The sequence below is a fragment of the Mastigoproctus giganteus genome, chromosome 6 (assembly GCF_048544385.1).
Source record: "Mastigoproctus giganteus isolate SK-2022 chromosome 6, ASM4854438v1, whole genome shotgun sequence".
Classification (NCBI taxonomy): domain Eukaryota; kingdom Metazoa; phylum Arthropoda; class Arachnida; order Uropygi; family Thelyphonidae; genus Mastigoproctus; species Mastigoproctus giganteus.
Genome location: NC_143580.1, coordinates 81,580,689 through 81,597,252, shown reverse-complemented (window position 1 = coordinate 81,597,252; position 16,564 = coordinate 81,580,689). Strand labels below are relative to the sequence as shown.

Below are 16,564 nucleotides of genomic sequence, written 5' to 3'. Positions count from 1 at the left end.
CCATTAAGCACTAAAGTCAAATGCGTAAATTTTTTTTTTTATTTTTAAGATCCTAGCCATTGAAATCTCAGGAAACTAGGTGGCAAGACCTGCCAGAGCAATTTCTTGTGATACTGGATACACCCGACTAGCCTCCACGTGGCAAGGTATGGGCAACATCAGGCCCCACTAGGGGCCTGGCGGCCAATAAGCTGGTCAAATAATGGGCACAACATATAACACTGCACAGACATGGCCCACGCACTTTCAAGTCTCTGGCTTGACAGTGTACTGTCCTCGATACACTGCCCTCAAAACACGCGGAGTTCAGAGAAATCCCAGGTGCCATTTGAAACGAACATACCTTATACCTCGTCAATTGAATTGTACTTTTTTAACTAAATAAATATAGCGACCTAGTTATTAGCAAAGGCACAAGACACAAGAAAGCAAGCTTATATAGCATCAGCCAAAAAAAAAAAAAAAACACTTATTTCACCCATCCACTCACTCCAAATGTTTGTCAAGTTCTGCCTTGAATCTATTTAAGCTATCAACTTCTACAACAACAGATGGAAGTTTGTTCCAGCAATCAACCACCCGCTGGCTGAGAGCAAACTTCCACACATCTATCCTACAACCGTCTTTCCTCAATTTGAATTTATTCCCTCTCAGGCGATTATTCTGAGCAAGAGGAAGAATCCCATCAGCATTCAGCATGTTCAAACCATTCAAGGCTTTATACACCTCTACCAAATCACCTCGCGGTGCCTAGTCTCCAGACACTGTAATTTGCAAAACGTAAGCCTTTCTTCGTAAGAGCACCCCTTTGTTCCATTCACTAATCTTGTTGCCCTTCTCTGTACTCTTTCCAGCAGCTCTACATCCTTCTTGAAATGAGGCCTCCAGACCTGTATACAGTACTCAAGGTGTGGCCTGACCATTGCCTAATACAAGGGAATAATTACCTCCTTATCCCTGCTAGAAAAATTCCTGTATATCATTGACAAGACACCATGAGCTACTCTTACAGCCCATCTGCACTGCTAAGAGAACTTCATATCGGCCTGCACAATTACCCCCAGGTACCTTTTATTTTTTTTTTTTTTAACTGTCAGTGTAGTACCACAGAGTTGATACGTTGCTCTGGGGTTGCTGTTTCCCATATGTAGTACTTTACATTTGTCAATGTTAAACTGCATTTGCCACCTCTCAGCCCAACTGCTCAACCTTTCCAGATCCTGTTGCAGCAGCATAGCGTCAGCAGTGTCCTTAACAACCCTACCAACCTTTGTATCGTCAGCAAACTTGGACATTAAGCTTGATATACCATCATCAATATTATTTATAAATACAAAAAACAATAATGGACCCAACCCTGAGGGACTCCACTAATAACATTAGTCCACGATAAGCAGTGCCCATTGATTACGACTCTGTCTTCTCCCCCTCAGAGGTGCCTCCGTAGCCAGGTGGGCAGGAGCGGCAGTGCTAGCACATGCTTCTTGATTAGACCGGGGTTCGAGCCCGTGACCACCAAATACAGAGGATGCGGAAAGGTCACAGAATGACCACCGCACATCTCCGGAGCAATGTGGCCTTAGTTGCTAATGCTCCTAAAAACCAAAACAACAACAACAACAACTCCCCCTCAACCACCCCTTTATCTATAGCAGCAATTTGCCTCTAATGCCACACTGCTCCAATTTGTGCAGCAGTCTTCCATGCGCAACAGTATCAAAAGCCTTTCTAAGAGCCAATTATATAATATCAAAGTTATTCCCTGCATCCAGCTCTTTTGTGACTGCATCATAGTATCCAATCAAATTGGTCAGGCAAGACTTCCCCATAACAAAACCATGCTGTGTCCGAGCTATAACTGCAGTCTTCTCCAGATGATCCTGCAGTGCTTCTTTAACCAGTGCCTCCATTAATTTCCCTGGAACAGAAGTTAAACTAACAAGATCTGTAATTACCTGTGTCTTCCTTTGATCCTCGTTTGTGGATTGAGTTCACATTTGCACATCTCCAGTCCATGGGTACCTCCCCTGAGTCCAGGGAAGCTCTCATAATTATGGCTAAGGGTTTGCTTACTTCCTTTGCCGCCTCCTTTAATATAACTGGATAGATCCCATCCACCCCAGGTGCCTTTCTTAAGTTTAACTTCAACAATTTCTCCTCCCCTTTACTCTCAATTATTACAAGATTATATAGCTTACTACCAGAGTTGAATACACCTCTGGCATTCCCCTCCCTGAATAACTCCTCATGTGTGAATGTAGATGCAAAATATTCATTTAGTTTGTTAGCTACCTAAGCAGGATCATCAACAGTAGAACCATCGATATCAAGTGGACCAATCTGATTAATCCCCTTCCTTCTAGAGTTTACATAAGTAAAGAACTCTTTGCTGTTTTTCTTTGCATCCTTTGCCGAAGATTTCTCATAATCTGCCTTTGCCTACCTAACCTCCTTTGTGACTTGGTTACAGATCAGCTTATATCTATCATAGGCTTCTGTGTCATGTGTTAATTTATATGTATCCCATGCATTTTTCTTCTCTGCCATGTGTCTCAGTTCATCTGACATCCATTTAGGCCTAAACCTTGAACAATATTTCTTAGTTGGTATGTAAAGCCTAGTAGCTTCCCAGATAAGTTCTTTGAATGAATGCTTCCCATTTTGAATTTGCTGTTGGTAACATCATCAGTTGGTTCCACTGTATAGAAATTAAATACTGTCTCAGACCATCGTAGTCACCTTTACGAAAGCAATAACCCTTCCCTTTACCCCTGATGATAGTTACCTCTTTGAGTAACTCCCACTTCAGCACACTGTGATCACTGCCACCTAGTGGTTCATTTATCTGCAGATTCTTAATGCATGAAGAATCACTACTGATAATCAAATGAAGAGTATTACTCCCTCTAGTTCCCTCCCGAACATTCTGATGTAGAAAACAATCATCCAGTAAATCCACAAAAGTCTTGCTAGTGTGTGAGTGACCAACCCACAAATTCCAGTCAATATCTGGGAAATTAAAATCCCCCATTATAAGACTCTTTGATTTTACTGGCCCACTATTTCCCTGTACAGTTTCTTATTATACTCATCAGAGTCACTAAGCCTATAGCACACTCCTACTCTCAATTTTGATCTCCCAATGCTTGTGTCACACCAAACTGACTCGACACTGCACTGTCCAGCGATGTCGACTGGCTTCACTTCCTTGGATTTTATGTGTTTCTTAACTAATAGCATAACCCCTCCTCCCTTCCTATCCTGTCTATCCTTTCTGTAGATGTTGTACTCCCCAAATTTCAGTTCTGCATTCCTCATATCTGTGTGACGCCACGTCTCTGATATCCCAACAATATCCGCCTTTGATGCTTTGATTGCAAATTCATCAAACTTATTTACCAAACTCCTAGCATTGGTGTACACACAAGTATACATGCACCTGTTCCTATTCTTAGCTACCCTAACGCAATCCATGTGTTTACTTGTACCGCAATGACTCCCAGCAGTCTCTAAAATATCCTGCATCTTGTTTTCTAGGCTTCTGCTCATTCCAATAGAAGCAGTGCAAGAATCACTTTCACCTCTGCCTATAAGGTCTGGATGTATATAGACCTTTAGTAACTTGGAATTTGTCATATCTGTAATATTATTTGTGATGGTCTTATGATTGAACTTATTGATGAGTTCATACGAATAGAGAGTTTTTAATTTTAACATGAATAATTCTTCCTGTTGATTTCGGGCATTAGGTTCCGCTACTTGTGCTAGGATGGAAATATAGATGTTAGTAAAGCAATGTGTTTGGAAGTGATTGTACACTATTTCAAGCTCCGAGTTGCAGTTATTGTAATTCTTGATATCTAACCTATGCAGGTTAAGTCTGAGGTGGAGTTTATTACCAGTTTGTCCCACATATTTTTTATTACAGGTTCGGCACGTTAAAAGATAAACTACGTTGCTGCTTTTGAAGAATACTGGATCTTCAGTATTGTTCAAAATATGTTGTGCATGCATGTATGGGCACATAAGGCAAAGTTTGTTGGAGCATTTGTTAAATTTTAGATTGTAGTGAGGATGATAATATTTGGAGGAGGTGACCTCATTACCATTCAGGCTAGAAGCCTTAGATGCTGGTTTGCTCTGCGTGATGTGTGTATATATATATTATTTATTTTTATAATTATATATATATATATATATATATATATATATATATATATGTGTGTGTGTGTGTGTGTGTGTGTGTGTGTGTGTTCGATATACACACAGGGTGATTCACTACCAGTGCGACAAACTTGCAGGAGGTGTAAGGGACACAAAGACGAATCGGAATCACATAGCTTTGCAGGGTCCGAAATGCCTTCGTCATGCGGTAGAGGACATTGAACAGGAGGTCGCATGAACAGCGATCCCGCTGGAAGTCAGCATTTGTGAACCAGTTCCCGAGGCAGTAGGATGGACGAGTATTCAAACGTTGAACTGGCCAACATGCACCTCGCGTATGGAGCTGAGGACTGTAATGGGCGTGCCGCTCTGCGCTTGTACCAGGAACATTTCATGCACAGGCGTGCTCCTCGTCATACGATTTTCGCACATGTGCACAGAAGGTTACGTGAGACTGGTTGTTTCACGAGAGGTACCGTGAATCAAGAGCGAAAGGACGCCAGACAATGAACAGAATGTCCTACGTCTTGCAGAAGGCAATCTGAGTACGAGTACTCGAGCGATAGGCCAACGATTGGGTATTTCCCAATCCACTGTATGGAGGATACTGTCAACAAACCAAATGAGTTCATACCATCTGCAACACGTCCAATCATTGGAGCCTGCAGATTATCCACTCCGGAGGACTTTTGCTACTTGGTTTCTTCAACAGAAATGGTTCGCAAATGCTGACTTCCAGCAGGATTGCTGTTCACGCGACCTCCCGTTCAATGTCCTCTACCGCATGACGAAGGCATTTCGGTAGAGCTATGTGATTCCGATGTGATTCCCTGCAATGCTATGTGATTCCGATTCGTCTTTGTGCACCTACACCTCCTGCAAGTTTGTCGCACTGGTAGTGAATCACCCTGTATATATATTTATATGAGCAATATAAAAGAAAGAAAGTTAATAAATTATAACTGGATATGGTAATACTTATGAGCCAATGCACTTGCTAGAGCAATTATGCATTACGACCATAATGTGTATAAAATGTTGTATAATATTGAAAACAATTCAAGCAGACAATGCCAAGATGGATTTAAAGAAATGCAAGGGATAAAGTAAGGTTAGTAAATTAAGGTATGATATATAAATATATATATACAAAAAATTAAAATATGTACATAAAACTTATTGTTGTCTACCACAATCTAGGTGACTTCAATAGGGGCCAACCACCCAGACTGAAGGCAAAAAACGACAGGGAGTTCTCTGTTTCTGTAATGATCAATATTTGCTAAGATATATAAATTCAGAGATTAAGTAATTTGAATCTAAACCAATTAAAGGTAGTTAAAAATTTTTAGAATCAAAAGAAACATAGTACAAATGCAAGCACATATTGAACATCGTTGACCCGACAGAGAACGTAATTTAATAATTAAAATAAGAATAAATATAAAGTATAAGGCATATCTACTGTATCCAGGACATAATGTAGTAACAACAATAGTCGTCATGAAATAACAATCCCTCTAGTGAGTTAATATACATGTGGTGACCCCTATGTGATGGATATGGTAAAAAAGAATAATTAATTAATTAAAATTAAGTTAACACAAAGAGAAACATGTAGATAGTAAGATGAATAAAAACTAATAGAGTGGGATATAATAGAACCTGAACTCCATGAAGGAGAAAAGAAAATATAGTAGTACAAATAAGAAGTAGTTTCTCCTACATCCTCGGATTACCCTATCAGTGTACTCAACCGGTATTTTTTATGCTTTGGACTTTTTTCTGCCAGAACACTGCTGTCCCTTAAACGATAAAGTTTTATCGAGTAAGCAGCGATAGAACAACCCCATTTTGTCAGTGTTAAAGACATCTCTCGTGCTATATTTTTCAAGCACTGTGGGCAATACACTTCAGCCAATCCGATGTCATACTCGGTGAAACTTGATTCGCTTCACCACAAACATTTTTAAAAATGATGCCGTTTCTTTACTTTAAACGTTCCATCAAGCCTGGATTCACAGTGAATTCAATCCCCATTTGAATTGCAAACACCTGCTTTTTCCATTAATAGAGGTCCCGATACTGGAGCATTCTAAGACCTAGCTTGTTTGAACCAATCAAGGAATGCAACCTCCAAATCTTTGTGTGTGGCCATTCTCATCCGTTTCCTATCTGGCTCAAACGTTGCAATACGTTGGTTTCTATTCTTTATGATCGCCAACAACATAGAGTTAGCGATTCCGAACTTTTTACAAATGTCTGCTTTTGAAGAATCCTCTACATCTATTGCTTTAAGCAACTCCATTTTAACTTTAAGCAAAATTGGGCTTTGTTTACACCCTGATTTTTCCACTGTACAGTTGAGGGTGATAAATTTACAGATTTTTTACTAAACACGAAATTCACCACTTTATACAGTACATGTCACTCACTTCAAGACTGTAAATTAAATGTTTTGGCTGCCGATGGGTAATACCATTTGTTTAAAATGATAAAGATGATGTGCTGCAAGCGGCATCCTTGTACTATCTACATATTGTTTATTATCAAATGTCAGCCTAGTCAGAAGCGGATTAAGGTCGGTTGAGGCCCCGGGCGCAGAAGAAAATATTGGGACCCTTAAAAAAAAAAAAAAAGAGACAGGGAAAATAGAAATGCATGTTAACCATTTTTTTAAATAAATAAAAAATATTATGTACTATTAATGTTTTATTTCCAATAAAATTTGAATATAATATATGTATTATATTATATTCACGTCTTTTTTCAGCCCCTGATAGATGTCGTTTCATTTTTCTAGCTACCATTGGTAGCCTACCAATGAAAAGAAAAATATAAAATTTAATAGTCTGAATGATTACAATACTAGAGAAGATATTTTTTGTTATAGTGCAATAAATTAATGGTTAATTAAAATTCAAAAAATATTCATAAACTACGAAAATCCAGGTGCTGATGTAACAACGGGAATTAATTTTATCTTAATATAATTTCAACGATATATGCAAATACGCGTATATCTTAAGTCTGCACAGCAGGAGAACCTTTGTAAGTACAAAGTAGCAAATACGATTCTATTGCTCCAATGAGCAGTAGCGCAGCCGCGCGGGGCCTATGCAGCGTAGTATGTGTATAGTATGCAGCGTAGTAATGAAATAATGAAAATAAGTGAATATAAACATACTATCAGGTTTTACCACCGATTGTAAACTTGTACGTAATTAAAATTGCACATATGAAACCAAACTTGGTGTCATTAGAAAAAAAGTGTAAAGTTTGGGGTTTTGAAGGGCCCTTCAGAAGTCGGGGCCCAAGGCGCGCGCCCGGTGCGCCCGCCATTAAATCCACCTCTGAGCCTAGTCAATAGAAAGTTGAGTCATAAAGCCATAAACAGTAAAAATTTAGTGATGACGCGGCAGCCGGTATATTTTTTGTTCTTCTGAGATGCGAAATATTTTCATGTTAAAAGAAAATAAATGCATGAAATCACAGCATTTTGTCAGGTTCAGAATATTTTTTCATTTTAACCGATTTTTCATGTTAAACATTTTCCAGTGTACATACTTACAAATATACATATCATAAATTCGCTCTAGATAGAACAAATAATTTGAAATATGTATACAATTATATATACTAATTATATCAAAAATAAGTAATGTTCTATAATGAAATTCATGATTCTATCAATATATTTTTTTAAGAAAATAAACACATATTACTTAATACCTTCTGAATGTTTTGCGGACCTCCTGGAACTGGTCTACAGACCCCCAGGGGTCTGCCCAGTTTGGGAAACGCTGATCTAGGTGCTTTACTCTTGCCTATAACTAACGGCTTCACCTTGATCGTTCCTGTCATGTTGCATGTTAAAAGAACTGTAATCCTGTCGACCTTTCCTACAGATGTAGAGGAATTTTTTAAATCATGCAATGGTCTGGGGTAGACCAGTAGAACAATCCTGTTCCATCTGTATTAAAAATACCTTCAAGATTATAGGTGCTTAAGGCGTCTCCGTAGCCAGGTGGGCAGGAGCAGCAGCGCGTAGCCCACGCTTCTTGATTAGACCGGAGTTCGAGCCCATGACCACCAAATACAGAGGATGCGGAAAGGTCACGGAATGACCACCGCATATCCCCTGAGCAATATGGCCTTAGTTGCTAATGCTCCTAAAAACCAAACAACAATAACATAGGTGCTTAACACAGTTGCCAAGAGGTTTTCAACCAGATGTCAGCTGCAGAATCATCAGAATCCTGTTTTACTGCCACTTCCCTTTGAAACATATTGCCTAAGTTTAATTTATCATGTTTCAATAATTCACAACCTATCTTTTACACTCAAATTCACTCTCTTTCTGTTCACAGACTTTTTTTTTTTTTTTTTTTTTTGAGTAATAAAATTTAAAACACAGTAAAAAAAGATCAGCTTCAATAAAGCACACAGCACACACACACAAATTGGAACTAACACAACACACACAAGTGAGATAAAGTTTAGATATATAAATGAACAGCAGATTTCGGTGAAGCGGAAACACATTTTACCAAAATAACGTGAAAACAGAATTCCAGCTATACCGGTATTATAGCAAATGCAATGATCGAGTTTACTACCCATTTATTGCACTAACAGAAAAGCCCAATAAACTGGAAACTGCAAATTGTTTTTATTGTTTTATGGTTGTGACCTCCAGAAATGTGCTTTAGAAAAATATTACAGAGGTATTCAAAATTGATTTCTATAACAGAAGATGGGATTCTAATAAACGATGAAAGTGTAGTGCATTTTACTGATTTGGATCAGTTCTTTGAAGTTTGATTCTATAAAGCGGCTAATTCTAATAACCACTGGTTATTAGAATTAGCCGCTTACTGTATTTGTTTCCACTTTCAAATGTGCAAAGCAGAATATTTACTTATACCTAATGTCCTTCTTAAAAATTTATTTTTATAGCAAAAATAAGTTTCCCATTAGAGCAATGCATTCATTGGACAATAATCACATTTCCCAACTATCACTGTTATTATGCAAATTAAGATATAATCAAAAGAAGAACCAATTATGAAATTAGAATATAATTCTGTGGTGTTGATGTATGGTGCCTCCACCTTTGGTTGGAAGAAAGGGCCTAAAGTGCAGGATCTAGGGTGGCTCTTCCAGTCGATGGCCTGAAAGTGCCAATAGTGATATATGCTGGCTCGTGCGTACCTACGCACGACCCAGCAAGGGTTCTCTTGCCCAGTGTAAAGGTTAAAATAATATGGAGAAATATGAAATCGCTTATTGTTGTAGTGATTGTAGATGCCAATTACATGTATATTGTAAGAAGAGAGCGAGTCTGTCTCTCTTCTTACAATACACATCTCGTTGATCAAATTAAAATAATTTGATCAACGAGAGTTTGGTCATTAGGAATAAGGTTTCTTGGATGGGGTGATCTAACTCCTCGTGGTGGGGACGGTAACTCGTGGTGTGGGCGGAGATGCCATCCCCGTTGCAATGCCAAAGGTCATTGCTTCCATGTTATTTTGATTTTGTTTAAACTTGGATCATTAACCAGAAAGGTTAAGATGTAGCTAAGCTAAGAATAAGTAGCATATGGGTGAAAGACCAGGTTGCTGCCTAGACAAAGGTTCACTCAAATGACAAATACCTAATATCCTTCTGGAAACTATTTTTATAGCAAAAATAAGTTTCCTATTAGAGCAATGTGTATTCATTGCACAATAATCACATTTTCCAACTATCACTGTGATTATGCAAAGATAATATACCAAGCTTCTAGAAGAGATAAAACTAGAACTGAAATTATTTGAAGTACATAGCTGGAGGCAAAAAAAAACTAATCCTGAAAGTAAGCTACAAACTTGTATAATACACATAAAAAATTATGCATGAATTCTACCTCAATTTTGCAACAATATTCACCTTCTTTGGCTCATGACAGGAAATTCACTTTCAGATAATCTATTATACAGAGGGGCACCTCTGGACATGGTTCCCTTTCCAAAAAATCCCTGAAATTAGATATATAAAAAATTCTTTCAATGAGTGCAATACTTAGAAGGGGAGAAACTAAGTTTTTTAGAAGTGTATATAATATGTTCACTGTAACAAGAAAATAATTATTTTAAAGCAACTGCCTGTAGCATCACCAATATCTGATAAAACTTTTAACCAAATAAAGAAATTTAATCCTTCTGCTTCACTGTTAACTTTCATTTGTTTCAACCAGCTCAATTTCATTTTCTCCTGGAACTACAGAAAAAGCAAATACTTTGTGTATAAGCAGGGTTGGGTTGAGGTTATTTATAATAAGTGCTATTCTAAACAGTACAATTTAGCAAGTTCCCTCTAATTTCTTTTTCCTCTGTGCAGAATGAATATTGCTTTGCATGCTTAGCTTATACTCTTGTATGGCTTGTTAACATAAAAAATAATTAATGATTATATCATTAGTAAAAATAATTTGTGAGATTTTTACCTGTGAATTGGAATATAAATGATTTAATAACCATTAGATTAAATATATTTTACAAATATATTTATATCGCAGTCTGTGGAACACATTAGATTATATTACATTTTATTATTAGTAGTAGTAGTATTCGTTTTGTTTTATTTTATTTTATTTTTGGTGATGTAGCAAAGTTTGCTTTCTTATGTCATTTGACTTTATAATTAGTTTTACTTATGAAAGCCTTTCTTGACAGTTTTAACCAATTTTCTAAACCACAGAGTAAACAATTGGAAAATAATCCTTACACACCACCCATACATCTTTTAACAACAGTAACACTTATCAGTTGAGGGTTACAAAGTACATTTTCCCTAAAAAATAATTTCTTTGAAATTATTTTTTAGGGAAATGTACCTTTATTTTTATGTTTCTTGCACATATGGTTCCAAACAGATAAAAAAACAATTTCTATTTGAGTAATAGAAATGTAAATGATTTAATGGAATATGCAAACCCTTCATGATAAGGAGTCTCTAGCAAGCTTGAGCCTGCTGAGTGTGGTCATGTTCAGCTGCATTCCGTGCGACTAAAAAAAACAGAAGCCAGTTAGAGTTGTAACATTAAAATCACCAAGGAAAATTACCTCACTGTCAGGAAAGTTGAACTGGAGAAAATTGTTTTAAAGAGAAGAAGTCAACGAGTTCCAAATGATTAGTGGAGCTGGGAGAAAGATAGAACCAACAGATGAATTTGACAGAATGTGGTAGAGAGATTTTAAGCCAGAGAAAATCAAAACGAGGAGATTCCAAATTACAAAGTCTCTAACAGGGAATATCAGAATGGACACATACACAAGTACCACCTTTGAGGAGAAAGGAATCATACAGTGAATAATTCGGAAAACTGAGATGAGCAGTGGTTTAATCAACTGATAACTGAGATTCTGTCAGAAAAAGTACATGGGGGTTTAGCAGACTGTAAATGGAAATGGACATCGTTGAGATTAGAACTGAGACCACATATATTTGTGAAATGAACAAGAAAGTGTTTGGGAAGTTTAGACAGATAAGTTTGTTCTATTAGTTTGACAATTCATGACATACTCAATAGTAAGAAAAAGTGGTGAAGACATGCTGTATGAAGTACTGAAATTTTTGGATATGGCATACACATGGCAAGAATATACCAGCTCATAACGTGACCTTAACAATGCCCCCCCCCTGCATACACACTATTCAGACTCCCTCCAATCACTATCTTGCAGAGTAGAGGCAGCATAATTATATACTAGCTGATCTGGAAGCCTCTTGGAGATTTACCAATAGGTTCGGTCTGGTGAACTATCTAGTGGCCGGCCTGCACACACTGTTTTAGAGCTGAACCCTCAAAATGTAAGGGTTCAACTCTAAAACAGTGCTGAAACCTCAAAATGTAAGGAAGATTGGATTTCACCATGAGGTCCAACATAATTACAAAGATATCAATCATACTGCATTGTGGAAGAGGTGGGACGTTGTCGGAACTTTGCTTGAGACTATAAACATGGGTTCAACAATTCAAGTCTCCAATAAGCAAAGTGGTGGTATTACACCAGTTGGTGAGTCATCGACCACCTAGTACTGCCTGGTAACACAGAGGGATGGCATTCCTCCATGTGATGTGGGTGCCACACCTCAACCTCTGCTTACATTGGTTGGTGGTGACCTGGGTGGTCACCTCCAGTATGCTAGGTGCTCTATTTCAGGACTTGCACATGGGGGATCATACCCAGGTTACTAACAGTCTCACCGCTGTGAAGGTATAAGGCAAAGGTTTTGGCTGTCACAGACCAGACTTTGCCGAATTAGGCAAAAATCTTTGCTTAATTTTGGGTGACATTCAAGTTACACTTGACTTGTCACCTAAATATCAGTTTCTTGAGTGTTTTAGACTCCCAGGTAACAAACCCAGAATGGCATAAGTGAGAGAATGTCTGTGAGAGCCTCAGGACAAAATTTACTGTAAGTAGAATATTTTATAGTAAGTAGGATATCGATGGACATTGCTCTTCATGGATTAAAGTTATTAATGGGCTTTGGGCCCATTGTTGTTTTTTTTATATTTATCAATGATACTGATGAAGGTACAGTAAAGCATCGATTTAACGGACTAATAGGGAGACGGGGTGTCTGTTAATGCCGAACATTCGTTAAATCGAATGTAACCTGGGGGGGGGGGCAATCTTTTATTGTTCTTAATGTTAAAAAAAAGCTTTAATACAATATACAGTACTGTACAACATAAAATTATGTTGCAATGCAATTTGGCCTTTGATTTACAGATATCAGAAAGTTTGTTTTTTTTACGCCATAAATTTCACAAACACGTGCTACTGAGATGCCTTGTTCTAATTTCTCAATTAGCTCTAATTTTTTGTGCCACATTTAAGTTCACACACTTTCTTTTAACTCTTCTATCACTTGATGCCATTTTAAATTGTAAGGATTTTAAAATTATTTAATAAATAAAGTCACAATTCGGAAATCACAACACTCTGTATACAACCTGACCACATGATAGACTGAGACCGAAACAAAGCGAGTCGGTAGACCTACAGTTTAGTGTCCCAAGCACTATTCAGCTCGCAAGTCACCGCCTGCTCTTATCTTATCTGTTTTTTATCTAGGAAAACAGCTATATGAACACATTTTCAGAAAGAATAAAAAACAATTTCCTGAATTTGATTATAAAAATAAAAGTAGGTAATTATCAAAACAATAATGGAAATAGGTAATTATTATTAATTTTTAATTAATAATAACACTAAAGTTTTGTATAACTTAAAAAAAATAATATGGTCGAGATTAATATGTACATTACTGAATTATTAAGGCACCTCCACAGCCAGGTGGGCTGGAGCAGCAGTGCGTAGCACACGTTTCTTGATTAGACCGTGACTACCAAATACGGAGGATGCGGAAAGGTCAGGAAATGACCACCGCATATCCCCGGAGCAATATGGTCTTAGTTGCTAGCTAATGCTCCTAAAAAAAAAAAAAAATAATAACAATAAATAACAACTGAATTGTTATTTATCTGGTCCATTAAATCGAGGGTTTACTGTATATCAGGCTTAATATAAAGTTTTCAGGTGATACAAAGGTTGGCACAACAATTAACAACAGTATGCTACTGCAACAGAATCTAGAAAAGTTAGGCAGATGAACTGAGAAATGTCAATTGATGTTTAACATTGATAAATGAAAAGTACTGCATATGGGTGGTATTAATGTACCAACCCCAAAGTAACATACCAACTCTGTGGTACTACACTCAGGGTAGTAGAAAATGAAAAATACCTGGGCATAATTGCACAATCAGATAAGAAGTTCTCTGAGCAATGTAGACAGGCAGCCAGTAGAGCTCATGGCGTTTTGTCAATGACACACAGGAATTCTGCTAGCAGAGATAAGGTGATGATCCAATGGCCTCATTTTAGAAGGATATGGAGCTGCTGGAATGAGTACAGAGAAGGGCAACAAAATTGGCGAGGGAACAAATGGGTGCTCTTAGCAAGAAAGGCTTCAGTTCTGCAAACTGCAGTGTCTGGAGGCTAGACACCTGCGAAGTGATCTGATTGAGGTGTTTAAGGCTTTGAATGGATTGAGCAAGCTCACTGCTGATGGGATTCTTCCTCTTGCTAAGACCACACAGGAGAGGGCGCAAATTCAAATTGAGGAAGAATGACTGCAGAATAGCCAGCAGATGGTTGAATCCTGGAACAAACTTCCATCTGTTATTGTGGAAGTTGATAGCTTAAATAAATTCAAGGAAGAAATGAACAAAATAAACTATTGGAAGGAATGAATAGATGAAATGGGAGATGTTTTTTTATTGGCTGATGCTGTATAAGCAAGAGGCAAGAAGGCAAGCTTTGCCTTCATTTCATCATTTGCACTGTGATGTCAATACAAATGCTATTTGGTATTCTTTTTGGCACTCAAGGATGAAATATGACACTTAAAAAGCAAAATTTAAAATGTTGAATGGTTGGCAACCCTAAGAATTACCCAATATCTAGCAAATTCTGGGATCTCGTCTCAAGGCTGCCAGACTTAGGAGGCCTGACTATATACTTCTATCATAAGGATGATTTTTATTTGTAGTGTGATATCATACAACTAACTGCAATATTCCGCAATTACTACAAACCGATGGTTTTTTATACATAACGTTTTAGGCAGCTTGGCAGCTCACTACCACCATAAATTAACAAAAATTGGGGGGGGGGGGAGAGAAATAGAGAAAGAATTTATATTCTTACAGAGCAATTTAGTAATATGTTGGCACAAACTTTACTAGTCATATGTAATTCGCTCTTGATTTTATAATTTCCTTAACTACTTTGGACTGTCCAAAAACCAGAATTGACCAAAATCCAGACATTTTAAAAACCTGGGTGGTTTTCTTTTTTTTTTTTTGCAGAACTTAGACATTTCAGTTTAATCAAAACTTATTCTCCAAACGTTGCTGATAAACTGGTCCTCCCAATTAAATTATATTAAAGTTAAATACATTATGTTCAACTTAATACTTTCAAAAAACTTCACTGACAGCTTCATACTGATGCATTTGTTTTTGGTGACCAACATTTTTCAACTGACATAAGTGAACATACTATGGCAGGGGTCAGCAACCTTTTTTGAGTGAAGAGCCATTTTTGATCTAATTTTAAAAAAAAAGGAGAATCCGAAGAGCCCTACTTCAGCTCAAGCTGGGGGAGGGGTGGGGGAGTTTTTAGAAAATGGAATAGAGTGAGGTGTTTTATTAAAAAATATATATATTTTGAAATATTATTTATTAATAATATTTCTAATTAATGTGACTTTTGCTGCTGAACTTCTTGAGTCTCTCAACGTCAGGGAAGTATGCCATAATTTTCATCTTTAAGCATGCTGAGAGACTTGCATTGTTCAGACGGTTTCTTGATTTATTTTTAGTATGTTCGAAAATATTTGCCCGCAGAAATTAGTCGAACCAAACACTGAGAAGTCGAAACACAAATATTTTCAAATTTATGTGTGTCCAGTAAGCTACACCACACATCGAAAACAATTTGGCCTTGCTTTTTCAACACATCTATTGGCATCCATTTATGCAGAATTGCAAGGGCAGCCTTTTGCCTCTCCAATTCCTCAATTTCAGTTTTAAGGCATTTTAGTCTTGCACTCCACATATCCTTGATTTTTAAGTCCTCTAACTCCATTTCAAACTTTGCTTCATGTGGGCTAAAAGTTAAAGAGCCCGAGTTACATGCTCAAAGAGCTGCAGGTTGCCGACCCCTGTACTATGGTCTTATTCACAATATAAAGTCTACTGGCCACAAAAAGTCCCAAAGTTACCAAAATTATTTATTTTTTGAATAACTGTATGAAGAGAGCCATACTTTCACTGTATGTATAAACACTTAGGCTAAAATCTGCAGTGTAACAAGCTATGATCAGTTTGTCATTTATCAAACTGTATGATATATTTCTGTACTTGTCTGAGATTGGTCTTTAACAATTGTTGACAAAACAAAAGAGGTGGACTTTACTAAATTGGACAGTGTTTTGGTTCACATTTTTGAACTTAAACAATCAGCGATGCAAGTTGGAGTGGCCGTGCATTTATTAGCTTTTAAAATTAATTTTTATCAATATTAATTTTTGTTTATCTTATATTAATAAATCTTTAGAGCTTTCTAAAGTAAGGGAGAGTGTCATCTGTGGGCTGTACTGTTTGCGCTGTAAATAAAAAACTTGCAGAACAATTTGTTTTATGATTCACAGCAAGCTTTTCCTAGGTGTTTATTATGCTGTATTGGTTATTCTTGCCTTTCTAATTATGTATTGTATAGCTGTTTAATATTTCAGTAAGTAAAACGGGCATATGTATACTTAAAAGGATCCAAAT

At 37.1% G+C, this 16,564-nt stretch overlaps 1 protein-coding gene across 5 annotated transcripts in view; it reads right to left on the bottom strand.

Moving 5' to 3' along the window:
* The window catches only part of Tsen2 (tRNA splicing endonuclease subunit 2), a 245,765-nt gene that overhangs the window by 221,746 nt on the left and 7,455 nt on the right, over positions 1–16,564 (bottom strand). For 4 of the 5 annotated variants that reach the window (XM_090376069.1, XM_090376068.1, XM_090376071.1 and 1 more), the window contains exon 2: positions 10,099–10,187. The exons of the other annotated variant lie outside the window; for it this stretch is intronic. In XM_090376069.1, the coding sequence (XP_090232195.1) occupies positions 10,099–10,187 (89 nt within the window). The remainder of the gene's footprint in view (positions 1–10,098; positions 10,188–16,564) is intronic. 5 annotated transcript variants of the gene reach the window in all.